The following is a 27,699-nucleotide window of genomic DNA, read 5'->3' as shown; positions in this document are numbered from 1 at the left end:
AGGCACTGAGAATACAGAGATGAATCATCTCCATCCCTGGCCTTCCAAGGAGCCTATAATCTAAGAGGAAGATAAACAAAGAAGCAGATAATATCAGCACAGTGTTGTGGCAGAGGCAGGCGCAGGTTGCTATAGGAGAGACTCATTCATTTCTCAGTTATTACACGTGGAATCCTCCTCAAATTTAAAAACCTCTTGATAACACTGAAGGCAATGCTATTAGCCCATTTTATAGGATAATCCGTATCAGGCTTAGACTTGGGGAAACACGATTGATCCAGAGTACATCTGGGTTCACGTAAAAATTGAACCATGTTTTTTAAAAATCTATTTTTGAAAAAGAAATGGTAATTGATGAATAAATTAAGGTAGAGATTTTTTTTTTCCCCAGGAATTTTAATAAATGATCAGGGTTAGGTCGTGGTAGTGGGGAAGAAAATAGCAATAATGCCAATTAATGCTAGATACAGAATTGAATATGCTTATACTCAGCATTGACATCAAAGAGTATGTATGTTATGCCCAGAAGACGTGAAGAATGAGAAATAAGTTCCACCTCACAGCATTCATACAGGCAGTTATCACTCGGTACCCTCAAATCAAGGCAAAGGAACCTGCCTGAAATCAGGTACTTTGAGCAGTCCCCTGCCCCTGGTTTGGGGCCAGCCCTGCGTTTTACTTATGCCGGCAGGTGTGGGCACATCCCACCAAACAGAGGATGGCTGTCACTGCCACTGAATCCTGTGGTCATGTGGGGAAAGGACAGCATGGATTTCAGTGAGAAGAAGTAACAGCAAAACAATGTTGGGCTCAAGACGTTGTCCTAGGATGGAGCAGGCCCCTCAGGAGGGAAGTTCTAGTGCCTAGAGTCCTTGAAACCAGCTTTGTTGACCACCAGCAGGAGAGCTGCAAAGGGGTCACAAGCTGGTTTCGAGATGCAATGATTCAAGGGCACTTGAATAATAATTTTGCCAGGAAAAATTTTCAGGGCATTGAGTCTGTTACAGTTCCCAAAGAAAGAAGCCCAGGATTAAGTAGACTATTATCAGTATTAAAGTATCTGACCAGCAGTTGGGAAGCCCTGGGTTTTCTCTGACTCTGAGTAACCTTGTAATGCATCTGGGATTCCGCTGCCTCTTTAGTAAAATGGAGATAATAATGCTGGGACCTCCATACCTGCCTCTCAGCAGTGAGGTGAGAATTACATGAAATAATAATTTTCAAAGAATGTTCACATCTATAAAGGATTCAGGTCACAAAGAGAAAGAAAGAAACATTCACTGGTCCCTGCCAAGAGCCAGGCCTCTCATATATCAAACCTTATTTAATTTCCCCAACCCCCTTCCTGTTAAGTGTGCAGTTCGCCACCGTGCAAATGAGGAAACTGAGGATTGGCGAGATGAGAGGACCAAGGGTGACGTGGCTGGCAGCAGAGGGAACTAGGATTCAAAGCCACTAAACCCACAATTCCTGATATTGATGAGGCCTATCTATTCTGTTCCTGAGAAGAATTTAATTGTACTTCTTTGTTCTGGCTTCAGAACCTGGGAGAGGAGAAGTGACAATATTTTAATAACACAAGATACCTTATGACTTTCATAAATCCGTTTTCTTTATTAAAGAATAGGTGTGGGATCTTTTTAATACACAAGAAAAGTTGTACGACCTTAAAGTTGACACTCACAAATGAGATACTGATTTCCTTCCAGCATTAAGAAGGCATTGAAATTAATCATTTAGATGCATGTGTTACATATGTTACACAGAATGTCCAAATGTATTTTCCTAATTTAGCTTTTCAAGAACTCGTACAAAATTTATCATTACCCCCATTTCACAGATGGAGAGGCTGAGGTTCAATGATAGGTCATACAGCACACGGCCCCCTGGAGCCCCGCCTCTGGCTCCTGCATTCCCTCCTCCCCAATCCTCCCAGCAGTTCCTTCCCGAAGCCTGCTGTGAACCTAGAAGTACCATGCTCAGTTAGGGCGCTGTGTGTTATGGGAGAGGGCAGGACCAATGGAAGGTTCTCCAAGGACAGATGAGAACTTCAGGCCACGTGGCCCAGCCCCTGTCAGTTGAAGAAACTGAGGTTCAGGGATTAAGTACCTCGCGTGACCTGTAAGGCATGAAGTACAGGATCAGGGCTTCAGTGCAGGCAGTCTGACTCCAGGATCTGCACCACAACCATTCAGGCAACTGTCTCTCTTGTCTGGTTTCAGTGCTACAGTTTGTGTTTACAAAGTGTTTGTTACTATCCCCACGCACCCCACCCCGCCCCAGACCTATAACACCACCCTGTTGCCAGCACTCTTTCTAAATACAGCTCAGTCATACCACTGGTTTGCTTCAAATTCCCTACCACGTCCCCGTTGGCCTTCCGGTTAATTCTGGCATCAAAAATGTATTTCTTTTATAAATAGAAAAATAGAACAAATGAATATCTTTTTAAAACTCCAGACTGCGACTTGCAAGATCTGGCCCGTGTCTGATTCCCACTGTCTGGGCCCTGCAGCCACACCAGAATGCGCCCCCCCCAGCCAGTACATGCTCCTTGCTCTGCGGGAACTGCCCTAACCTCCCCTTCTCTGCAAAACTTAGCACCATGTCCACTGGTAGACCAACCTTCCCAGCCTAACTTAGCTTCACCTCCCGTGAGGTCCTGCAGAAACCTGTCATAATCCGTCACAGCATTTCTCACACTGCATGGCGACAGTGAGATTTCTTGTTTCTCTACAAGTCACTGAGCTTCTTACAAATAGATCTTTCAGCTTTGTGCCCCCGGCGCCCGGCACAGTACCTGGCACATAACAGACACCCCATAAATATTCATAAGCCAGATGCACAGATGAAGAGCAAATGACTTGGCCAGAATAACAGAGCTGGGATTTGAATTTTCAGTCCTTCAGTTTGTTTTGCTCACTCTCCAAGTATCATTGCCTGTGTTTCAGTCATTACCTCTGTAACTCATTAAAAGTGACAGACAGCATTTTATTTAGTTTTAGTTTTTTCAATTCAAATCTTGAATCCGAAATATACTCAGGAAGTTTAAACAATTTAAGTATAAAAGGGTATGTCTCCCAGCTGGGTTCCCTCCCTCTTGGACACCACTGTTGCTAGTTTCCTGTGTACCCTTCCTGAGTTGTAGTATGCATATACAGGCCAATACAGGTAGAAAAATAGACAGAGACATATTTTATACATGTTTTTATATATTATACACATTGCTCACAGTCTTACTTTTTTTTTACTTAATATATCTTGGAGTTCTGTTAATTCATTAAGAGATGCTTCTTAATGGTTGCATTGTACTCCATTGTGTAAATTACCATAATTTATTTAACACATCCCCCATTGATGGGTTATGTAGGTTGTGTTGCAACCTATTGCAATGAATGACCTTAGGTATAAGTCTTTTCACATGTGTGCTTGTAGACATAAAAAATATAGCTTTTTGACACTTTTCTAAGCAACAGGCAGAATGGTTTTTTTTTTGAGACCTCGCAGCATGGTTTGTGGGATCTTAGTTCCCTGACCAGGGACTGAACCCAGGGCCCCAGCAGTGGAAGCGCGGAGCCCTAACCACTGGACCACCAGGGAATTCCCCAGACTTTCAAATTAAGACTACTGTATTTCTTTTTCTAACAGGGACTCATCAAAAGATTCTTTCCAAATCCCCAACTCTCTCTGCCTCTGTCTCCCCATCTGTGAAATGCGAAGAATATTTCTTGTCCCTGAAGGCTCATAGCTGCATGTTGTTAAGACTGAAGTTTCATTCTTCTGAGCTTTGAAATTCTTCCAAAAGAGGAAGCTTGTTTCTCCCTTTTAATCCAATTTCCTGTTAGACTAAAAGGATTTATAAACAGAATTTTAAAAAATTTATCTCTTTTCTAGTCTTCTAACTTTGCAGTTTACTGGACTGAGGCAGGTTTTTCCTGCAATCATTTTTTTAAAACCTTTCCATTTATTCAGAGATGATTTTTTTTTTTTTTTTTACTGCATCAGGCCAAATGTGCTTTGTCTCCAAAAAGATAAATGCAAAAGAAAGAAAATTACTTAGCTGCTTTAGCTTTTTTTACGTCAGAATATCTCATCAGCTGCAAACACTAAGCTAACAAGTGAGAAACACATGGGGTAAAAAGCCATCAAGCAAGAAGAGAATGTCAAACAAATTAGCAGATAACTGTGTCTTTCCAAAGCAGCTGGGGTATTTGATAATAAAGAGGAAAACTGTCAACTAAAGGGTGAGGAACTTTAGTCCCAGGAGAGGCTTCTAGGGCCCTCAGATTCCTTCTCCACAGCTGAAATGAAGCTGTGGGTTAAGCAGAGATCCAGGTGACAGAGGCCAAGAGCTGGCCTCATCAAACACTGAGGGCTTTACTTGAGTCACTGACTCTACCTGCCACGTTTCCTTGGCAACTGAAGAGCGGTTCTTCCGACCCTCTAGAGAAGACCCATGGTTCTCAATCCTGGCTGCATGACGGAAGCACCCAAGAAGCCTTAAAAATGCCCCAGCTCCAGAAAGTCTGATTTTAACATTTGGGGTTAGGTCCTAGGAATCTTTTTTTTTTTTTTTTTTTTAAGCTTCACAAATAATTCTAAGATGCAGCCAGGGTTGAAGACCATCATTATAGAGATTTCTGGGTGGTGGGATTGCAAGCAGCTTGTGTGACTAAGAGAAAGAAGGAAGAGGGGATTCCATGTGATAAGAAACCTAATCCGGGGACTTCCCTGGTTGGCACAGTGGTTTAGAATCTGCCTGCCAATTCAGGGGACACGGGTTCGACCCCTGCTCTGGGAAGATCCCACATGCCACGGAGCAGCTAAGCACCTGCGCCACAACTACTGACCCCATGTGCCACAACTACTGAAGCCTGCACACAGCAACGAAGACCCACCACTGCCAAAAGTAAATAAATAAGTTTATTTTAAAAAAAAAGAAACCTTATCTGTGGTAATCCTGGAAACCCTACAAAAGGCCAGTCTGATCCTTTTGCTGCCCTGCTTTAAACCCTCAGTGCCTTCCATTTGTTTTCAAGGTAAAGGCCAAAATCCTTAAACTACCTCCAAGGCCCTGAGAGTCTGAGTCCTCCCCACCCTTCCCACTTCACCCCATCTCTGCTCTGGTCACACTGGACCTCCCTCAAGTCCCTAGAGGTACCCTGTTGCCTTCTGCCAGTTGGCCTTTGCCTGTGACATTCTTTTTCCCACATATGCCAGGCATGGAGCACTGCTCTGATGGATGGGACAAGCCTCCCACAGAGGAGGACAGATAAGGACAGTGCTCAAGGCCACTGCTAAGCCCACCTGGCTCTTCAGGGCCCTTCACGCAGGCAGCGGACTTCTTGGACACTTAAAACAGATAGACAAAGAAGAAGAGACAACTAAGAAAACTGGATCCCCTTTTACCAAAGGGCATGGGCCCTAGGAGTGCTGGCACTTATTTTGTCTTACGTATTTTTTGTTGTTGTTAACCTAACAGGAAAGTGGAGATGAACTGGACTATCATGAAGAACCTGGAGGACCCCTCAGAGAAAATCATCCAGACCCTCAAGGTAGAAACAGCTGGGTTGGGTTTTATAGTCTGATTGCAATAATTGTGGGATGAACTTTGCACTGTTCAAAGATGTTAATGAGGAATGACCCTTCCATTTCCTCTCAGGTCATGGGTTGGAAGTCAGAATACAGACTCTGATGTGCTCTTAATGTATCACAAGCCAGCTGATAATGACATGCTTTTATGTCCTTGGACTTATTGAAAGATTTATTTCCTGCCAGCAGCTGCAGATTGATAGAAGAGAGTGGAGACTTTGGAGCATTACAAAAAGATCCCACAGGCACCTCTACCTCTGGCTTCTCCTGCTTTCATAGGCTCTTGGATATGCAAGTGAGGGAGCTGAGTTTCTCTGCCTAGAGGGTTAACATTCCACAGAGGGGGGACCAGCATCTTTAGAGACCCAGCCCGTGTCACCCACAGCTCTGGGTGGCCAGAGCTGCTTGAGTGTGACTTCCTCCAAAAATGATGCTGCATTTGATAATGAGGATGATTCTTGGAAAGACTGGGCCCGCAACTGGGCTTTTTGGCATAGTTCATATTTTGATACCCTGAACTAGACTCTAAGCTCTTCTCTGGGGGCACCTGGGCATGCTACATGATGCTGCAGTTAGCTAGTCCCAGGTAGCAGAGCTGGTCTTTGTCCTCATTGCTTCTTGCAGGAGTGGAAACAGATGTGTGAGCGATGTATTCTCAAGGAGTGGACGCAGGGCCTGCCAGCCGGAGTTGCGCTTGTCGTTCGCTGCACAAAGGCGGCCAGCAGAGGGAGCAAGAGGGGGCTGAAATCCAGCCTGTGCTGCGCTCCCTGAGCCACGCACTCCAGCACTGGGTGCATCCCCCCAAAGGAGGCTCCTTTTCCTACTTGGCCCTTCTACTGGAATGCCTTTCTCTAAGTCATATAAGGTGCTCTATATAGACTAGCAGCAGCAGATCTGGGCAGCTGAGTAGAGAGCATGGGCTCTGGAATAGGACTACCTCTGCCTTCACATCCCTGCCTCAGTGTCCTCAACTGAGACTGAAAACAGTGCTGCCCTCGTAACGTTGCATGAGGAATAAATGAAGTACTTCATGCACCACAGCCCTTTAATACCTGTTAATCTCAGCTTGGCTATCACAATGAATAAGTATCTACCCTCTCATGGTCACAGTTTACCAGTCTATGAAATGACACTATGATTCTTCCTATCTCATCTGGACCCCCATGGGGTGACAGAGACCATAGAGCTCACTGGAGATAAATGTGCAAAGTCATGGATTGGGGATTTCACCCTAACTTGATCTTTTTCTGTTTATATCTTTTACTATCTCTTTCAGTTGACACTCCAAAAAAATTAATTTTTATAATCATTACAATTAATTTTTACACTCATTTTAAAAGATTTCACTGTTTCTGGATATCAGACAATAAAATATTATGGTAGCTTGGTCCCTGTGTTCGGTCAAACTTTTAAGCAAGGTTTCTGCTGACATAAGTCTCTTGCCACCTCCATTTTCAAAGCTGAGTGACAATAGCCAGGGAAATGTGTTCCAGCCTTCAGATCTTCCATATCGTAAATCACATATCTAGATTGTGAACACCGAAAAGGCCCCAAGGTCTTCGCCAAGTGCAGTGGAGGTTTTAGGCAGCATAGAACACGGCCAAATCTAAGCAATGACCAAGTCAGTCAAAACAGATTTCCTGTCTCCTGACAGAGAGAGAGGCCCAGCTGAGTTCCATAAAGGTTATTCAGACAGTCTTTAACGCAGTGAAATATCACCACAGAAAATTAAAGAAGGCATTTGCCTGTCCCGAATGATAAATGCTAATGTTTAAAAAGAATTTCAAATCTTTGAAGGGAAAGAAAAGATGGAGTGCCAAGGAATTTTTTTTTAACTATTTAAGGATCAATTTTCCCGTCATAGATCTTACGACTAATTGTCAGGATTTTTTTCCTACTCTAAATTAAGTAGTGATCTATAAGATTAATTATAAGCAGTGAGCCGGGGCCATGTCCAATGAGAAAAGCATGAGTCTTGGACTTGGTGAGAATACAGCATGCAAGTCTTCACAAGATAGGTCAAATGAGCAACCTCCAAATGAGAGAGGGTTTGGGAAATTGCTCTTGTTTTAAATACAAAACTTTTCTTTCTGCCTCTCTTTCCCATCCCCAAAGTCCAAGGAAAGAACATAATTTCCATTCTTGTTTCAGTTCTTGTTTATTTACTAGGCCAACGGTTCTCAAACTTCGGCGTGCCTCAGAACCACCTGGAAGGCTTATAAAAATAAAGATGTCTGGGCCCTGCCTCCAGAGTTTCTGATTCACTAGATCTGGGCTGAGGTCATAGAATTTGCAATATTATTAAGTTCCTCAGTGATTCTGAGCCTAGTGGTCCAGGGACCACACTTTGAGAACCACTGCCCTGGGCCTTTCTTCCAGAATTTAGTTCTCTGAATTTGGCAGTGACTCAATTTAATCTGTTCTTTTAAATGTAATGGGAGTAGGAGGATTGGAGGACACTGTTTAGGCAGCATCACAGTGATCAAGAGCATCTATTATCTAGTCTGAGTCCCTGGGTTCAAATCCTGGTTCTACCACTTACTAACTGTGTGGCCTTGAGTAAGTTACCAAACTTCTCTGGGCATCTTTTTTCTACATCTGTAAAATGGGAATACTAATAGTATTTATCTTGTGGGATGGTTATGACATAAAGGAGTTAATACATGAAATGTGCTTATAAGAATGCCTGGCACACAGTAAGTGCTCACTAAAGGTTAGGTATTACTCTGTCTCTTAAAAACCTTAATTTTAGTAGCCTTATCAGGAGAGACTTGTTCTAAGTTGATAACATGATGTAACATGATGCTTTATTTACTTTCCAAAGCAGTCTCAATTGCAGGGAGTGGAGGTGGGATTGCTTGCTCTTGGGGAACTGACTGAGTCCTCTGCGTAAGTCCTCCTCTTACTTAAGTCCAGGGGTGGGCAACAGACCCAATCTGAATGAGGTTATGTTGCGGTAGTGACATAACCCCTTGGAATGTGGCAGAACTTAAGACATTATCAGTAGCTTTGAGAGATTTGGGGAGCCCTGCATGAGTGCAGGGGGTCCCTAGTGAGTAGCCTGAAACAATGGGGGGTGGGGGACAAAAGGCAAGTCTCACAGAAAACCTTAGAAACCAATGAGCCATTTCTATTCTACCAGGAAAAAAAAGGCTCAGAGAGTCATTGCTTTATTCAAGAGACAGATATGTAGTAGTTAGGACGTTGGTTCTAACAAAGACCAAAATAAAGTGACTTCAAACAAGATGGAAGTTTTACTTCTGTCTCATGGAAGAGTCCAAGCTGGCAGGCAGGCGGTAGGACAGCTCCACTCCACAGGGCTGTCCAGGGACCCAGGCTCTTTCTCTCTTATCATCTCTCTGCCACCCCCTTTGCTATCACCCTTGTCCGCATGGTCAAAGCTGGCTCAGCTTTTCCCTCACCCTGCAGGGCAGGAGAGGAAAAGGCACAGCTGCCTTTTAAGGGCCTAATTCTGGACTTACGCCTCTTCCACCTCTGCTCATATCCGCTGGCCTCCTGCAAGCGAGGCTGGGGAATAAAGTCTCTTGCTGGGTGTTCACATGCCAAGCTAAAACTTGAGGGGAATGGACATTCGGTGGCAGTTAGCATCTCTGCCACGTGTGGGTAGATGGCTCTGTCTTGCAGATGCTACCACTTTGCTACCTCGTGGACTCAGAGTCACCATGGTGGGTCATTTCTCTGTTTGCTGCAGACACCATGCATGTTTTAGGCGCCCCCTCTGTGACTAGCCTGAGAAGAGGAGCTAGAGCATCCCTGTTTCCTCCATCGGTCTTTACAGCGTCAAAGGGAGAGCTAAAAATTATAATGCATTTGTGAATTTGCCTGATAACTTTTAAAAGTGCAGAAACTTCTGTCTCTGTGAGGCTTCGGTGCTGTCATTTCCGCTGACCCCAGTGGGAACTGCCTAAGGAACGAGACACTCTTCTTTGAAAACAAGCCCCTTATTAGGAAGTGGCCAATACCAGCTGCTCTCCACTGCCCTCTCTTATCACTTGACGACACTGCCACTTCCCCCAGAGCAACGAAGCGTAATTCAATTTCACACATGCTTATTGGGCAACCACTAAGTACCACTTTATAACCCATGTGTTATGTATGTTTCTTGAAGACAAGGACTGCGCCTTAGTTAGCCAGGCCTAGCAATGTTCCATAGACGAATGAATCCAATGAATGGAGGAATGAATGTCTAAGTATTCAGGAGATTCAGAGATGACAAAACCAAGGTTCCTACCCTCAAGAGCTTGCAGTGAAGACTCAGCTTTGGTCCTGGCACACTCCCTGTGAAGAAACAGTGCCTGCAAGTGTTAGTAAGGTCCAAGTCCTCCAGAAGGGGTGCACTCACAGACCCAGAGCCACCAGCCAGGACCTGCATCTCCACCAGCCAGGACCTGCATCTCCAGCCAGGACCTGCATCTCCACCAAAGACACAGAAGCAGCCAGCAGGGGTCGTGAATGAATAACGCTGATGGGGAAGGACAAGCAGGTGAGGAGGGTGCTGGCCCCACTGGCTTCTAGGTGAAGGGCCCACTAGCTGCCATGCCTTCATTAACCCGACAAGACTGGTCTAATCCGTGGCTAGTGCACTAAGTAGTTACATCATAGTAGAGCTAGAAGGTGAGAAGCACTGGTCTAGACCCTTTCTAGCTAGAACCTGGGGGCTTGTTAGAAATGTAGAATCTGGGGTCTCACCCAGACCTACCTGTGCTTTAACAAGACCTTCAAGTGACTCGTGTGTCCATTATTATTTGGGAAACCCTGGAATAGACTCATTGAGGACCCTGGGTTTCAGATTCGACAGATATCAGTTCAGTTACCAGCTCTGCCTTTGATTAGGCCCATAGTCTAGGACACATAACTTCTCTGGGCTGTGGATTCCTTTTCCATAAGCCATGGCGGTGGGTTGGATAATCTCTCAGTCCCCATCCCACGCTCATGCTCTTTGCATGTATGACTCACCAGGGTTGCACAGTGATAAGCGATAAGCAGCAGAGCCAGGACTGGGGCTGGGCCTCCTTCCCGAGCTCCTTCCACTGCACCCGCTCCCAGGGAAAGCCAGCCGCCATTTCAGTGTGTCGCACATAAAGCTCTGCCACCCCAGTCACCCTTGGGTGGGCCCTGACCAAGAGAGTCTGGGAAGAGACCAGCAGTCCCCATGCTGCACGGGGGCCCAGGCTCAGCCGCAGCGGCCAGCGAGTGAGAGCCCAGCGGGTCAAGAATGAGAACACAGTCTTCACCACGGTCCTCCTGTACGGGCATGAGGCCGCAAGAGACCTGCTGGCCTCTCTAGGCTTCCACTTCCTCATCGGAAGATAACAAAACTGATCTTCCAATCTCTACGTCTCATTTCCTATGACTCACTGACCTTGGGATTGTTTCTGTTCAGGGGAAGAGTGGAAGTCTCAGTGTTAGCGCTGAGACAGCTCCAGGGTTCAGACCCCAGGTTCGGGCCTTCTTAGGTCTTTAACCACTCGCTGCATGAATGGAAATTGCCTTCATTTACTTAGGGACCATTTGCTGATCCCCTACTGAGTGCCAGGCCCTCTGTGGTTGGATGAGACACACTCCTTATGAAGCTCCCACTCTAATAGAGGCGCCAGACCTGGGCAGGCATGGTTAGAACCATCTCTGTGTTCAATGTGTTTAGTGCTCCCAGAGAACACAGGAAGGACAACTGATCCAGACCAGCATGGGAGAGACAGGGAAAAGTCAGGGAGGGCTCCCTGGAGGAGGTGATGCTGGACATGATGGAAGGAGTTTAGTGAACCCAGAGTGCATTTGCAATGAAGCCATTAAGACAGGGGTAGCAGTTCACACTCACTGTGTGCCCGGCATCAGGCTAAGCATTTTCTGTAAATTGTTTCATTTAACTTTTATAACAATCCTGTAAAGAAGGAGCTCTTATTATCTCCATTTGCCAGATGAGAACACTGAGGCACAGTGAGGATAAGGAACATGTCCTTGGTCACAGAGCTGGGCAGAGGCGAGGCTCCAGATCTGACTGACCTCCCAGACTCCATCTGTAGAGATCAAGTCTGGTTGTTAACAGTTACCAAAAGGAGCGTTTGCGGATCCTGAAGTGCTGGTAGGTAAAGGGCGAGAAAGCACAAAGGTCAAGGGGAAATAGAGAAGAAATGCTTCACACACATATAAAGTGGAGAAATCGGAATGAAGAGAATCTTCAGGCAGGTTTTTCAAAAAGACAAAAAAAGTGTGGCAAATCGGGGGAGCGAGGAAAGGACGAAAGGTCCCAGCAGGCGGCGGCGGGGCGCGCCTTCCATCGTCTCCCGCCCCCGACCGGCGGCTCCAGGGGCCGGCGGCGCCCGCTCTCTCGCCGGTGCCCGCCCGGCGCCGCCGCTCCGCCAGCGCGAGGCCGTCTCCACCTGTCGCCTCTGACCTCCTTGCAAACGGAGCTCCTTGCAGCGAGCTCGGGACTCCAGGCTCGGCTTGCCCCAAAGGGTTGGCTCTCCGGGCCGCATCTGTTAGTCTTTTCTTCTCCTCTCTGCGGTAACTTGTGATGTCGCTACCCGCTGGCACCTCCTGCGGATCCCAGGCCTGGGTAGAGACTCACAGATCTAGACAGTCTCAAAATCTGCCAAACAGGCCGACTTAGACTCTAGGGAGAAGGTGGGAGGCAGGCAAACGGGAAACAGCCTGAAGTGCCAGACAAACAATTTAAACTTTTAAATTTATAAAGCTTATCTTTTGGCTAGTTTTCCACACATCGTCACTTGGGTGGAGAAAAGGGAAGGAATTTTTGGCACTTACTCTGCAGAAAGACTTTGCTAGGTGCTTTCTTTTTTGTACTTTTATCTCATTTTATCCTCACCACAACCTTATGAGATAAAGTACATTATCCATATTTCACGGATGAGGCAAATGAGGCTCAGAGAGGTTAGGTAAATAGCCCAAGGTCACACAGCCAGTAAGTGAAGGAGCTGAGATATGAACCCAGGTTTGGACTGGATATGGACTCCAAGCCCCTGGCTCTTTAAGAGTTGTAAAGCCATCCATGTGTTTCTGATTAGGAAATAGTTACAAGGTTGAAGAAATACCACAAAATTATGGCAGCATTTTTTGAAAGCCAGCATGAAACTTGGAGATTATTTAGAATCTCTAGAAGTTCTTTTATATTGTAGATAAAGGAAACTGAGGTCTAGAAGCCAGGAGAATTATGCAAAATCGTGGCTAATTATTAAAACCAAGGTAACCCTAGTCTCTCTCAGCTCAGTGACTGTAGGTGTTTAGTTTAGTTCAATTTAGTTTGGTTTTGAAAGCGTTTCCTCAGGGGCAGTTCCTGACTCTAGGAATAAACAGTTCCAAATGGAGCAAGTGGGCACTTCCCTGGTGGTCCAGTGGTTAAGAATCCACCTTCCAGGGGACACGGGTTCTATCCCTGCTCAGGGAACTAAGATCCCACATGCTGATGAGCAACTAAGCCCACTCATCACAACTACTGAGCACGCGAGCCACAGCTAGAGAGCCCGAGTGCCACAAATACTGAGCCTGCATGCCACAACTAGAGAGAAGCCCGCACACCATAATGAAGAGCCCGTGGGCCACAACGAAAGATCCCACATGCCGCAACAAAGACCCAACACAGTCAAAAATAAATAAATTTTTTTTTTTTAAAAAAAAAGGAGCAAGTATAATGACTGCCCAATCTGTGCCAAGAAGTGAAGCAGCCAGTGATGCAAAAATTTCTCTTAACGCTGGGGAGAAAATAGGAAGACAAGAAATATGTGCCCAGGAGTTGAGGCACTGCCATTATACCAGAATCCACAGCCTGGAAGATGGTACCACTGCAAAGGGCCACCTCACAACATGGGTTGGGGCTCCTCGCTTCCTCTCTGCGTGAGGCCTGCACAGTCACCCTACACTGCCAGGCTCTGCTATCTGGAGCCCTGGTACTGGCTTCAGCATAGTCTGCTAGTTCTTAGCAGCCTAGATCAGGGGTCCCCAACCCCCGGGCCATGGACCAGTAGTGGTCCGTGGCCTGTTAGGAACTGAGCGGCACAGCATGAGGTGAGTGGCAGGTGAGGGAGCCCGAAGCTTCATCTGTATTTACAGCCGCTCCCCATCACTTGCATTACCGCCTGAGCTCCTCCTCCTGTCAGATCAGCGGTGGCATTAGACTCTCACAGGAGTGTGAACCCTACTGTGAACTGCACATGTGAGGGATCTAGGTTGCGTGCTCCTTATGAGAATCTAATGCCTGATGATCTGAGGTGGAGCTGAGGCAGTGAAGCTAGCGCTGGGGAGCAGCTGCAAATACAGATTATCATTAGCAGAGAGGTTTGACTGCACAGAGACCATAATAAAGCAATTGCTTGCAGAGTCATATCAAAACCCTATCAGTGAGTGGCAAGTGAAAACAAGCTCAGGGCTCCCACTGATTCTGCATTATGGTGAGTTGTATAATTATTTCATTATATATTACAGTGTAATAATAATAGAAATAAAGTGCACAATAAATGTAATGAGCTTGAATCATCCTGAAACCATCCCTGCCCCCCATCCGTGGAAAAATTGTCTTCCACGAAACCGATCCCTGGTGCCAAAAAGGTTGGGGACCGCTGGCCTAGATGACCTACATCCTCTATTATTACTCCTTTATTTCTCCTTCTGGAAAGTATTTTCAAAGTTCTCCTCTATAGTGGGAAATGACACATCCTTAAGACTGTTTCTGGCTCACTCCACTCAGCCCAGGATGGAAACCCCAGGGAAGACCCCAGAATCCCAGAATACAGCTGTTGCCCCTTGATCCTGAAAATTCTCTTCACCTTCCAGGAAGTAAAGCTCATTTCTAACTTGAGACCTAGATTCGTCAAAACCAAAAAGCAGCTGAAACTAGAGACAAGAACAGCATAAGAAGAAAATTTATAGACCAATCTCACTTATGATCAAAGATGCAAAACTCCTAAATGAAATATTAGCCAATCAAATCCTTATACACACACACACACATACATATCTATATACCATGACTGAATTCAGTTTACCGCAGAATTAAAAATGGTCTAACATTCGAAAATCTGTTTCTGTACTTAGGGTCATCTCAATATATGCAAAAGGAAAAATCAATTTATAGAATTCACCCATTCATGATTTAAAATAATCAAACTAAGAATAGAAGAGGACTTCCTGATTTTGATAAAGAGTACCTACCAAGGGACTTCCCTGGTGGCGCAGTGGTTAAGAATCCGCCTGCCAACGCAGGGGACACGGGTTCGAGTCCTGGTCCGGGAAGATCCCACATGCCGTGGAGCTACGAAGCCTGTGCACCACAACTACTGAGCCCGTGCGCCTAGAGCCTGTGCTGCACAACAAGAGAAGCCACCGCAATGAGAAGCCCGTGCACCGCAACAAAGAGTAGCCCCCGCTTGCCGCAACTAGAGAAAGGCCGCGCACAGCAACGAAGACCCAACGCAGCCAAAAATTAATTAATTAATTTTTTTAAAAAAGAGTACCTACCAAAACCTGCAGTAAACATCACACTTCAATGGTAGAACTTCAGAAGCAGTCTCTTTAGAGGCAGGACTAGGATAAGGACGCCCTCTATCATTGCTTCTTTTTTTTTTTTTTTTTTAATAGTAATCTTTTATTTATTTATTTATTATATTTATTTTTGGCTGTGTTGGGTCTTCGTTTCTGTGCAAGGGCTTCCTCTAGTTGTGGCAAGCGGGGGCCACTCTTCATCACGGTGCGCGGGCCTCTTCACTATCTCGGCCTCTCTTGTTGCGGAGCACAGGCTCCAGATGCACAGGCTCAGTAGTTGTGGCTCACGGGCCTAGTTGCTCCGTGGCATGTGGGATCTTCCCAGACCAGGGCTCGAACCCGTGTCCCCTGCATTAGCAGGCAGATTCTCAACCACTGCGCCACCAGGGAAGCCCCTATCATTGCTTCTTATTCAACATTGTACCAGTACAGTAGGAAAAGCAAAATAAAGGAAAAGGAAGAGGATAGAAAGGAGGAAATGACACTGTCATTATTCTCAGACAATAGTATTACCTATGTGAAAAATCCGAGGGCCTCTATAGACAAGCTATTAAAAGACAAGCCATTAAAAGACAAACAAAAAAATCAGCAAGATTACTAAATACATCAATAACAAAAATCATTTGTGGAAAAAAATAGTATTTGCAAACATAAAGTACAATTTATAATGCAATTTAAAAATAATTCTTATTATGGAAAACCCCACACATACACAAGGGTGGACAGAACAGCACCAATGAGTTTCACGTACCCATCTCCTGGCCAATACTGTTCACCTATATCCCCAATTCCTTCCTGCCTTCCATAGTATTTTGAAACAAATTCCAGGCTCATATCATTTTACCCATATACACTTGAGTATATATCTTTAAAAGACAAGAAAATACTCTTTTGACATAACCGTAATACCACTATTGTACCTAAAAATTAGAACTATTATTTAATATAATTGAATATCCAGTCAGTTTTTTCAACATTCTAATTGTCTCAAAATTATTATAATTGTTTTAGAGTTTGTTTGCAATTGGTTGATACGGCTTTTTTTTTTTTTTTTTTTTTTGGCGCGTTGGGTGTCCATTGCTCCGCCCAGGCTTTCTCTAGGTGTGGCGAGCGGGGGCTACTCTTCGTTGCGATGTGTGGGCTTCTCATTGCGACGGGCTCTAGAGCGCACGCTCAGTAGTCGAGACGCACGGGCTTAGTTGCTCCGCAGCATGTGGGATCTTCCCAGACCAGGGCTCGAACCCAGTTCCCTGCTTTGGCAGGCGGATTCTTAACCACTGCGCCACCAGGGAAGTCTCAACACATGCCTTTTAAGGGTCCTTTAATTTATCGAGTTTTCTCATTTCTGCTTTCTTTCCCCTCAGTTTATTTTCAGGAAACTGGGTGACTTTTACTGTAGAGTTTCCCACAATCTAGATTTTGCTGATTGTATCCTCAAGGTATAGTTTAACATGTTTCTCTGTCTTCTGTATTTTCTGTAAGTTAGTACATGGATCTAGAGACTTGATCAGATTCAGGATTGGCTTTCACAAGACCACTTCATGGAGGGCATTGTGTTCTTCCATCGGGAGATGTTAATGTTTGCCGGTCTCTTCACGATGCCACCAGCTACAGATCCATTCATTCATTTAAGGTTATGAATTACTTGGGAAACTCCTACCAAAAAAATTCTTTTTTCTCTTCTTCTATTTAGTTATCTAGTGGTACACATTATATAGGAAGGCAGAATAAATGTAATTTTAAAACCTATATATATCAATAAATTTTAAAAGCAATAAATCAATAAATCTAAAAAAAAGAGGTGTTAGATGTTCATGAAGAAATTATAAAATCTTATTAAATTAACGAAAAGTAGGCCTGAATAAATATAACATTCTATATAGTGCTATATATAATGTTCAAAGATTTGAAGGCGACAGTTCTCCCTAAATTAATGTATAAATTCAATGCAACTCTATTTTTAAAAATCCCCAGTAGGGTGTTTGGTGGAACGTGATAAGTTGATCGTAAAATGCATAAAGAAGTGTCAAAAATAGCCAATACAATTTTTTTTTTTAAGTATGGGGGCCCCACCAATGAATGGGTCTCCCTGGAGTATTTAGTTAGTCAGTTAGTTAGTTAGTTAGTTAGTTATTTTGGCTGCACCGGGTCTTAGTTGCAGCATGTGGACTTCTCAGTTGCGGCATGTGAACTCTTAGTTTCAGCCTGCATGTGGGATCTAGTTCCCTGACCAGGGATAGAACCCAGGACCCCTACATTGGGGGGACCACCCACTGGACCACCAGGGAAGTCCTGCCAATACAATTTTGAAGAAAAACAAAGAGGAAGAGTTTACCCAGCCACATATCAAAAATTACTTTAAGGCTATGATATTGCCTTAGGGGCAGACAGAAGGGAGAATCCAGAAATAATTGCACCCATATACAGAAACGAAATGTGACAAAAGTGGTGTTAGAAAACAGTGGGGAGAGAATGAGCTATTATTCCCTATATAATTTTCAGATAACTGGTTATCCAATTTTTAAATCCTTACCTCACAAAATAACGGATGTATTCAGGATCTAAATGTGAAAAAGCAAAATTCTTAATCTTTTAGAAGAAAATATACAAGAATATCTTTATGAATTTGAGAAAGGGAAAATTTTCTTACCCATGATTCAAAACACAAACCATAAAGAAAATTATTGACAAACCCAACTATATTAGAATTAAAGTTTTTGTTATGTTAAACAGAGTTAAAAGACAAATACAGATTAGAAGACAATATCTGTAGTGCATATAACCAACAAAGTATTAGTACCCCAAATGCACCAAAAACTGCTACAAATAGAGAAGGCAAAAGACAATCAACACCCAGCTTCCCTGGTGGTGCAGTGGTTGGGAGTCTGCCTGCCCACGCAGGGGACACGGGTTCGAGTCCTAGTCGGGGAAGATTCCACATGACACGAGGCAACTAAACCCACGTGCCACAACTACTGAGCCTGTGCTCAGGAGCCCGCGAGCCACAACTACTGAGCCCGCGTGCCACAACTAGTGAAGCCCACACACCTAGAGCCTGTGCTCCGCAACAAGAGAAGCCATCGCAATGAGAAGCCCGTGCACCTCAGCGAAGAGTAGCCCCCACTCGCCGCAACTAGAGAAAGCCCGCGTGCAGCAACGAAGACCCAACACAGCCAAAAATTAATTAATTAATTAATTTTTAAAAAAGAGACAATCCACCCAAATGAAAAATGGGTGAAAGATATTAATAGGTAATTAACAGAAGAGGAAACCTAAATAAATGACCATTTATTTCTTAGTCAAATTTGCTAATCAGGAAAATTCAAATTAAAAGAAAAAGAGATATTTCATATATACCAGATTAGCAAACAATTTTGTCTGTAAATACTCATTATTAATGAGGATATGGAGTTTTAGAAACTCAGAGCAATTTGGAAATACCCAATAAATTGAAGATGCATATACCCTCCAACCCAACAAGTTCATTCCCAGGTATACCTTAGAGAAACTCTTTCATCTATGAACAGTGACTCACTCAAGAAGGTTCACTGCAGCATTGTTTGTAATCACAAAAAACTGGAAATAAAAAAGCCATCAATAGCAAAATGGATAAATAAATTGTGGTAAGTTTATACAACAGAATAAGATACAAGAGCTTAAAATAAGTGAATGGAAACTATATGTATTAACAGGGGTTAATCTCAAAAACAAGATATTAAGCAAAATAAAGCAAGTTGCAAAAGTGACATAAATGATATTACTGGTATGAAGTTTTAATATGTAAAATAATATTATATGTTGTTTAGAGGTGCTTTATATGTGATAAAGATATAAAAATATACATGAGGACAGTGTAGGAGGGAAAAAACTTTTCTTCTACTCTCTTAGAGGCCCTGCCTGGGCCAGAAAAGTAAACTGACAAAGACAAACTAACAGGAGAAAAGCACACAAATGTATTTAATATAAGCTTTATGTGATGTAGGAGGATTCATAAGGAAGTAGTTAAGCCTGAGCATCTTTATACTTGGTTTGATGAAGAGTGGACAATGTGATCGTACAAAAGGTAAGTGCGCAAAGGGTAATAAACTGGGGGAAACAGAGCAAGCCCTGTTTGTTTGGGCTCCTCTCAGAATCTCTCTGTCTTCAGGGATAAGGGTGCCCCTTTCCTCCAAGTAGAACCTACCTCTCACATGAGTAGCCGTCTCATAACCTACACTGCCCTTTCTCAAACTCCTTCAGCTTAAAATACTCAGTATGCCAAGGTGCCATGTTTGGGGGTAGCATATTCTGAACCCAGTCAATTGATAAATACCAAATTTAAGAGAATGGGTACCTCTGGGGAGAGAGTGAGGGAAATAGGATTATATGTGATACAATAAAGTCTTAGACTATATCTTAAATGTTTCATTTCTTTAGAAAAAAAATGTGAATCAAATATGGCAAAATGTTAAGATTTCACAAAGGTGGGTGGTAAGTACATGGGTAATCATTATACGGTCATTTTTCTATACTCTGTATTCCTAAAATATTTTACAGATTTTTTTAAGGCAGTTAAAAGTTGTAGGTTATTATTCAAAGTACTGACTTAGTTTATTCCAATACTTCCTAAATATAAGGTTATTTTACTAGAGAAGCAAAACAAAACACCCTGCTATGGTCCATGTCCCAGCGACAGGATTTCAATTCTAATCAAAGTGGTGAAATCACACCAATTGTAGAACCTCATCTTTTGGTCAATACAAACGCGCCCTCTGCTGGTCATATGGTGCCCTGTCCCAAAGTTCAAAATAGTGGTGAAGAGCAGTGAAACTTGCTCAATGAGACAGCTTTTACCAAGCCAGCCAAGTTAGGGAAAGAAACTCTCACAGAATTCCTCTCAATCACAAAAATACTTAAATCAGCTCCCACTCTCTATTAATATTACATATGATCCAAGACAAAATAAATTCCAGGGTATCACCGCAATCAACCTTTCCAGTTCCCTCAGCCACCATGTACATTAACAATTCTGTCCCTACTCCAAAGTCTGGAGGTTGATGTATGAGACAGTAGACGCCACCCTTAACATTTGGGAACGGCAGAAAAGAACCCAAGTTCCTCTGGGTGGTGGTGCGGACACCATTGAACACTGAAAAAATGGATAAACTAGTATTAAGGGAATAATGCTGGTGGGATGACAGGTAAATTTTTTCTTTTCAAATCTTTCTTTAAAGTTATAATACCTTTAAACAAAATTGAGGAAAAATCAATTAATTCATGCAAGAATCTACTGCTCAAAGAGAGAGAGAAGTGAGGATTGAATATTAAGAGTCTTCCTTTCAAAAAACATTTTTTTAAATTATTTCGTTTTGCTTTGCTTTGCTTTGTGCTAATATCCATCTTCCCCACTAAAATTTAAGCTTCCTGTGACCAATGTGTGAATCTGTCCTACTCACCACTGTATTCCCAGCACCTAACACAACGACCATCATGTAGTAGGTATCTAATAAACATGTGATAGGTAAAGGAATGAATGACCATTTCCTTGGAATGTAAATTGGTACAAATTTTCTGGGGAGCAATTCAGCAGCAGACCTTGTGCCTTTAAGACTGTACATTCTTCAGTAATCATAGATGCGGACAACGAGTAAGTCCTTTAATAATCAGAAACATTCCTTTCAAGGATATGCTATGCAAAGTTCATTTTAGTTATAAAAAAAATTCAAAACAACTTGAATTTTAAAAGTTACATGTTTGGTTAAGTCTATTATGGTATATCCGTATGATGAAATGCTACGCTGTTATTAAAATCATTTTAAGAATATTTAATGATATGGGAAATTCTAATAACATAAAAATAGATTAAAATTATATATACATTATTTTATCAACTCTATTAAAATATGAGTTTATATTTACTATATATGCATGAAAGTATACACACCAAATTATTTTACTGTGGTTGTATGTGAGTAGAGGGATCATGAGTCAGGGGTTTTTTGTTAGTTTGTTTGGTTTTGGTTCTTGTTTTTAACATGTGCCAGCACTGTTTTAGACACTTCATTTGTATTAATATATCTTTAAGTTTTTTAAGCAGCTTTATCAAGAGATAATTGCCTTATAATAAATTACACCTATTTAAATTGTACAATTAGATAAGTTTTCTTTAAGTGTTAAATATTACTTTTTCTATAAAGATTTTAATGCAATCAACTTCACTTTTCCTTAGATTTTAATTATGTATAATTATTTGGTAGAATATAAAATTATTCAACCAACAATTTTCTTCTATTGAAACATTAAATATTGTTATGATTTGTAGGGGGAGGTTCTAGTTTTCTTGAGATTAATTGATATATAACGTTGTATTCGTTTAAGGTGTACAACATAATGACTTTATATTGCAAAATGGTTACCACAATAAGCTTAGTTAACGTCAAACAGCACACATAGTTACAATTTTTTTTCTTGTGATGAGAACTTTTAAAATCTACTAGGTAAGTTCTGATACTGTATATGTCGACACCCATGAAACTATCACCACAATCAAGATAAAACATTTCAGGGGACTTCCCTGTTGGTCCAGTGTCTAAGAAACAGCGCTCCCAATGCAGGGGGCCCGGGTTCGATCCCTGGTCAGGCAACTAGATCCCACATGCCACAGCTAAGACTTCACATGCCGCAACTAAGAGTTCACATGCTGCAACTAAAGATCCTGCATGCCACAACTAAAAGGTCCCACATGCCGCAACAAAGATCGAAGATCCCTCGTGCTGCAACTAAGACCTGGTGCAGCCAAATAAATAATTTTTTTTTTTTTAATTTCATCTTTCCCAAACGTTTCCTCATGCCTCCCCCAACTCCAGTCTCTATCATTTCCAGACAAACACCGATCTGCTTTCTGTCACTATAGACTGGTTTGCACTTTCTAGAATTTTATATAAATGGAAGCATACCATATATACCGTTTCTTTGGTTGCTTTTACTCCCCATAATTCTTTTGAGATTCATCCATGTTGTTGAGTGTATCAGTACTTCATTTCTACTTACTACTGAATAGTATTGCATTGTATGTATATACTAGCCTGTTTATCCATTCACCTGTGGATGGGCATTTTGGCTCTTTCAAGTTTTTGACTATTGCAAATAAAGCTGCTATGACCATTTGCGTATACGTCCTTTTATGGACATATGCTTTCATTCGTCTTATGTAAAACACCTAGGAGAATAATGGTTGGATGCTATGGTACATCTAATATTTAATTTTTTAAGAAATTGTCAAGCTATTTTCCTAAGTGGTTGTACCATTTTACATTCTAACCAGCAGTGAATGAGAGTCCCAGTTCCCCTGCATCTGTGTCAACTCTTGATATAGTCAGTCTTTTTAGTCATTCTAATAATTATATGTTGATTGGCAGGGAGGGTTATTCTTTATGCTTGTGTTTTCCGAATTTTCTGCAATGAAATATATGTTTCATAATTTAAAATTGCTTACAGTATCTAAAATAAAAAGTAGCCTAGTCTAACATGAAGTCAGTCTGGAGACTCTTCTCATTCTGAAAACTACCCAATATGGTCTTCAGAGCACCCAGCAATAGCTGTGTAGCCTGCATAAGCCTTCCTCAGAATATGACATTTGTTTTTTTTAATCAGTTTTCTTTTCAATGATATAACCACACTGGGGTTTTAAGAAAAAATTTAAACACATAAACCTCTTTATCTAACATGTTATTTCCTTTTTCTGTTTTCTCTTCCAGCTTTTACAGTTTTAATACACAATTCTATAGTTTACTATTTTTACTTGTCATTATATCCTATTTTCCATGCTGATTTATCTTTTCAACCATAATTTTAACTGTCAAATGAATGCATCATAAATTTCCCATTGTTTGGCTGTTTCTAATTTTTTATTATTAATGATAATGTTGTAATAAATAACTTTGTACAAAAAGCTTGTTTCTTCTTTTAAATTATTTCCTTATGATAATACACAGGAGTGAGATTCCTGATCAAAGACAAGAACGTTTTTCTAGGTCTTGATATGTACCGTCACATCACTTTCCCAAAGGGGCTTACTGACTTTAATGTCACTTGCCATGTGTCAGCACAAGTTTCTGCAGCATTTGCCGGTTTCCTAGGTATAACATACCTTGTTGTGCTAATTTGCATGCCGTTGACTGCTCCCCAGAGTAGACGTTTTCTCACGTGTGGGATCGCTGTCTGCTGTCCTCTGCTAATTAAGGATGCTCTTTGTCTTCACAGACCCAGAGCGGAGGAGTATGACCCTTGACCCTCTTAGTGCTTCCCTGGCTGAGCACATCCAGACCCCTGAGGCAGATACTGTCCAAAAGGTGTAAGTATTCAAAGTCATAATGACATGGACTTCTCTACTTTTGTTTTTCTTTCTTTTTAACTAATTTCGTTTCCGTTTTTTCCTAAGAGGCATGAAGATTCTCAGCTAACCAGCCCCATGCTCTGCCAGCCAGAATTAAATTATTGTCTAAGAAACAAAGATTCTTGGGGAGGATTATACTGTGATGTGTTTCCTACTTAAACATATTCTTTGGCTGGGTGGGTGCAGAGCGAAGTTGAACTCTACGTGGAAGCAGCTTTCTCCATTTTTCCACATATCTGAGCTCTGCAGACATGCCTCAAAAGCAGAGGTCTGTCAGCTCAACCTTGGTTTCTCCTCTCAGCATTCACTCAGCTCTGGGTAAAATCAATAATACCAGTAATACTAATATAAATTGCTAACGTGTATTAAGTGATTCCTGTGTGCTCACCATGTGCTTACTATGAGCTCGTCAGCCAGCAGCTCGGCTGGTCAGGCCCAGTCACTTTACCCAAGCCCCGGTTGGCAGTGGCAAGCTGGACTGATCGCCTCTGTGACCTCCCATGAGCCTTGGTGACTTTAGAACCTGCCCTCACCTGCCTCATGGTATAAGGATTCCCTCCTGGGTCAGAAAGGCTGGGTGCTCTCTAGGAACAAAAAAGGGAACGGGCACTTGAGTATTGAGGCAGCTATCTGAAGAACTCCACGTTTTAACTTTTGTATCTCATCTTCTCCAAAATGGATTTAAACTGCTTACAATAACAACCCCCTATCCACCAAAAAAGAAAGATGAGATAATCAAAAAGGATTTATTTTTAATCTGGAGGAAAAGAAAAAAGAACACCAACACTCCCCTAAAGTCATTATAGTCATCGTGACTAAAGTTCAGACTTTCAGACTGAATGTGAAAACAAAACAAAAAACAAAAAAAAGGCGGAGGGAGCAACACGGTAAGGTTTTGTGGTTCTCATTTGCAGCATGCCGGTTCCTCAGGGGAAATAAAGGTTTTCCTAGCACTAAATTCTAAAGTATACTTCTATAGGTTTTATAGAGTGACACTGAATGATTTAAAGACTCATATATTTACAGGAAATTCCATTTACCTCATTTGATAAATATTTCTCAAGTTTCTATAGTAAGGCCCTGTGCTAGCCCAACTCAGTAAATATAATACTGATTTAGCTAAAAAATAAAATATCCAGGACCAGGCCTGGCACACAGTAGCTGCTGCTGCAGCTGTTACTCAATCCATATGGCTCTTTCTTAGTGACCTTTTTACCCAGAGAACATAAGTCAGTTATCCTCCAGACACATGGTCAGTGACAGCAGTTCTACAAGGGATCACACGAACACAGTACATAACATTTTGGTATCTGAATGTGATCAAGAATAGAATTCAGAGGGCATAAAGAAATGGATATATAGGCGCATGTTTCTGTGACAATCTTTCTTAAAGGTCACTTTTTTTTCAGCTAAGCCTTCGATAAAAGAAATTTCAGTTAGGTAATCCTATTTCATTTTGTTAAAGTCATAAATATGCAACCCCAGAGAGGCAAGCTATTCCTTCTTCGAGGGTGTGGAGAAAAGGGAACCCTCTTGCACTGTTGGTAGGAATGTAAACTGATACAGCCACTATGGAGAACAGTATGCAGGTTCCTTAAAAAACTAAAAATAGAATTACCATATGACCCAGCAATCCCACTACTGGGCATATACCCAGAGAAAACCATAATTCAAAACGACACATGTACCCCAGTGGTCATTGCAGCACTATTTACAATAGCTAGGTCATGGAAGCAACCTAAATGCCCATTGACAGACAAATGGATAAAGAAGTGGTACATATATACAATGGAGTATTACTCAGCCATAAAAAGGAATGAAATTGGGTCATTTGTAGAGACAGGGATGGACCTAGAGACTGTCATACAGAGTGAAGTAAGTCAGAAAGAGAAAAACAAATATTGTATATTAACGTATATATGTGGAATCTAGAAAAATGGTACAGATGAACCAGTTTGCAAGGCAGAAGTAGAGACACAGATGTAGAGAACAAACGTATGGACACCAACGGGGGAAAGCGGGGGGTGTGGGGTGTGGGATGAATTGGGAGATTGGGATTGACATGTATACACTAATATGTATAAAATAGATAACTAATAAGAACCTGCTGTATACAAAATAAATAAAATTAAATTTAAAAAAACAAACTATTTCTCCTTCTCCCTAAGGTTTAGAACTTAGCCTGAGAGAACCCCAAAAGTGAAGAATAACTTTCTAATTTCCTTTATTCAGGGATGTGTTGAGAAAAAGAGGGCTGACCAAGTGTGTAAAATGCCCACCACAGTGCAGTTCCTGGCAGAAAACAGATGCTCAATTAATGTTTGTTCATTTTCCCTCTTGCGTGTCCACCAGTTTTTCTTTTTTCTTTTTTTTTTTTCTTTTTATTTTAAGTATAGTTGATTTACAATATTGTGTTTCAGGTGTACTGCAAAGTGATTCAGTTATACAATACATTTTTTTTTTTTTCCGGTTCTTTTCCATTATAGGCTATTACAAGATACTGCATATAGTTCCCTGTGCTATACAGCAAATCCTTCTTGTTTATCTGTTTTACATATAGTGGTGTATACATCGGAGTTTTTCTTTAGTTTGGTCCTGTTGTTTTGCTTTTTTCAAAGGGGCAGAGATTATAATGTGCACCGTCAACACAGAGGACTCCCAGGACATGGGCCTGACTCCCCACAGGGGTTGGATCCTATAGACACATCTCTTCTTCCAAGAGGAAAAGAAGGGAAGACTGAACCAAGACTGTTCAACCAGCATACACCAACCAACATCAGTCATGTGAGTGTAAACTCATAGGTAGGAGCTTGGTCCAGAACCCTACCTGGAAGGTGCTCCCGTCAGGTGCCATGTACAGTTGTATAGATTGCTTACTATACAAGGGCACCTGCAAAGGGGGAAAGTGGGAGCTGAAATCCACTCTGTGGTCCACCCACCATGCCCTGCACCCCAGTATTGGGTTGCATTCTTCTGAAGGATGGGGTACCCATTTCTAATTTCTACTAAGGTACTAAAAGGAAACTCAGTTTTCCTACACTCACATCACTTCTGACACCACATGTGTGAAGGTTTTTCCCACATCAACCAATTCTCCAGCTCTCTAGACACCAACCAGGTGTCCTACGATTCAACTCTGACACTAACTACCCAGAGTTAGCACAGACCCCACAGGTTAAGGGCTCAGTCCCACGTGCCTGCTGCACTTAAGACACCAATCACAAGTCCCAGGTTGTCACCTGTACTTCTGACCAACAATCTATAAAATAAGGGGTTCCTAAGACCCATCCTCATGTTCAATAATTTGCTAGAACAGCTCACAAAACTCAGAAAACATTTACTTACTAGTTTAGATTTATTACGAAGGATATTTTAAAGGATACATATGAACAGCCAGATGAAGAGGTACACAGGGCAAGGCCCAGAAGGGTCCCAAGCACAGGAGTTCCTGTCCCCATGGAGCTTGGGGTGTGCCACCCTCCTACCACATAGATGTGTTCACCAACCCTGAAGCAATCTGCACTCGTTGGTTAGGGCTTTTATGGAGGCTTCATTACATAAGCATGATTGATTAAATCACTGGCAAATGGTGATTAATGCAACTTCTAGCCCTTCTCCCCTCCTCTGAGGTGGTGGGAGGGGCAGGGGGCTGAAAGGTCCAACCCTCTAATCCCATGGTTGGTTCCCCCTCCTTAGGGGCTTTTCAAAATAACTCCGTTAACATAAGCTCAGGTGTGGTTGAAAGGGGCTTGTTAATGAATAACAAAAGACACTCCTTTCCTGTTTATGCTCCAGAAATTAGAGGCATACCTCTCATTTTATTATGTTTCACTTTATTGCACTTCACAGATAAATGTGCTTTTACAAATTGAAGGTCTGTGGCAACCTGCTTCAAGCAAGTCTATCAGCACCATTTTTCCAACAGCACTGGCTCACTTTGTGCCTCTGTGTCACATTTTGGTAATTCTTGCAACATTTCAAGTTTTTTCATTATTATTATACTTGTTACGGTGATCTGTGATCAGTGATCTTTGATGTTACCATTTTAATTGTTTTGGAGCACCATGAACCATGCCCGTATGAGATGGTGAACCTAATCAATAAATATGTGTTCTGACTGCTCCACGGATCAGCCATTCCCTCTCTTCCTTTCCTCAAGCCTCCCTATTCACTGAGACACAACAATATTGAAATCAGGCCAGTTAGTAACCCTACAA

General features: G+C 42.3%; 1 protein-coding gene across 3 annotated transcripts in view; it reads left to right on the top strand.

Annotated features, from left to right (window-relative positions):
- The window catches only part of KIAA2012, a 119,419-nt gene that overhangs the window by 79,041 nt on the left and 12,679 nt on the right, over positions 1-27,699 (top strand). For all 3 annotated transcript variants that reach the window (XM_082397045.1, XM_082397044.1, XM_082397043.1), the window contains 3 exons: positions 5,483-5,555; positions 23,350-23,440; positions 26,101-26,266. In XM_082397045.1, coding sequence (XP_082253171.1) covers positions 5,483-5,555; positions 23,350-23,440; positions 26,101-26,266 — 330 coding nt within the window. The remainder of the gene's footprint in view (positions 1-5,482; positions 5,556-23,349; positions 23,441-26,100; positions 26,267-27,699) is intronic.

Source organism: Balaenoptera borealis (genome assembly GCF_965194805.1).
Source record: "Balaenoptera borealis genome assembly, chromosome: 6".
Lineage (NCBI taxonomy): Eukaryota > Metazoa > Chordata > Mammalia > Artiodactyla > Balaenopteridae > Balaenoptera > Balaenoptera borealis.
This window is presented reverse-complemented; position numbering and strand designations above follow the sequence as displayed.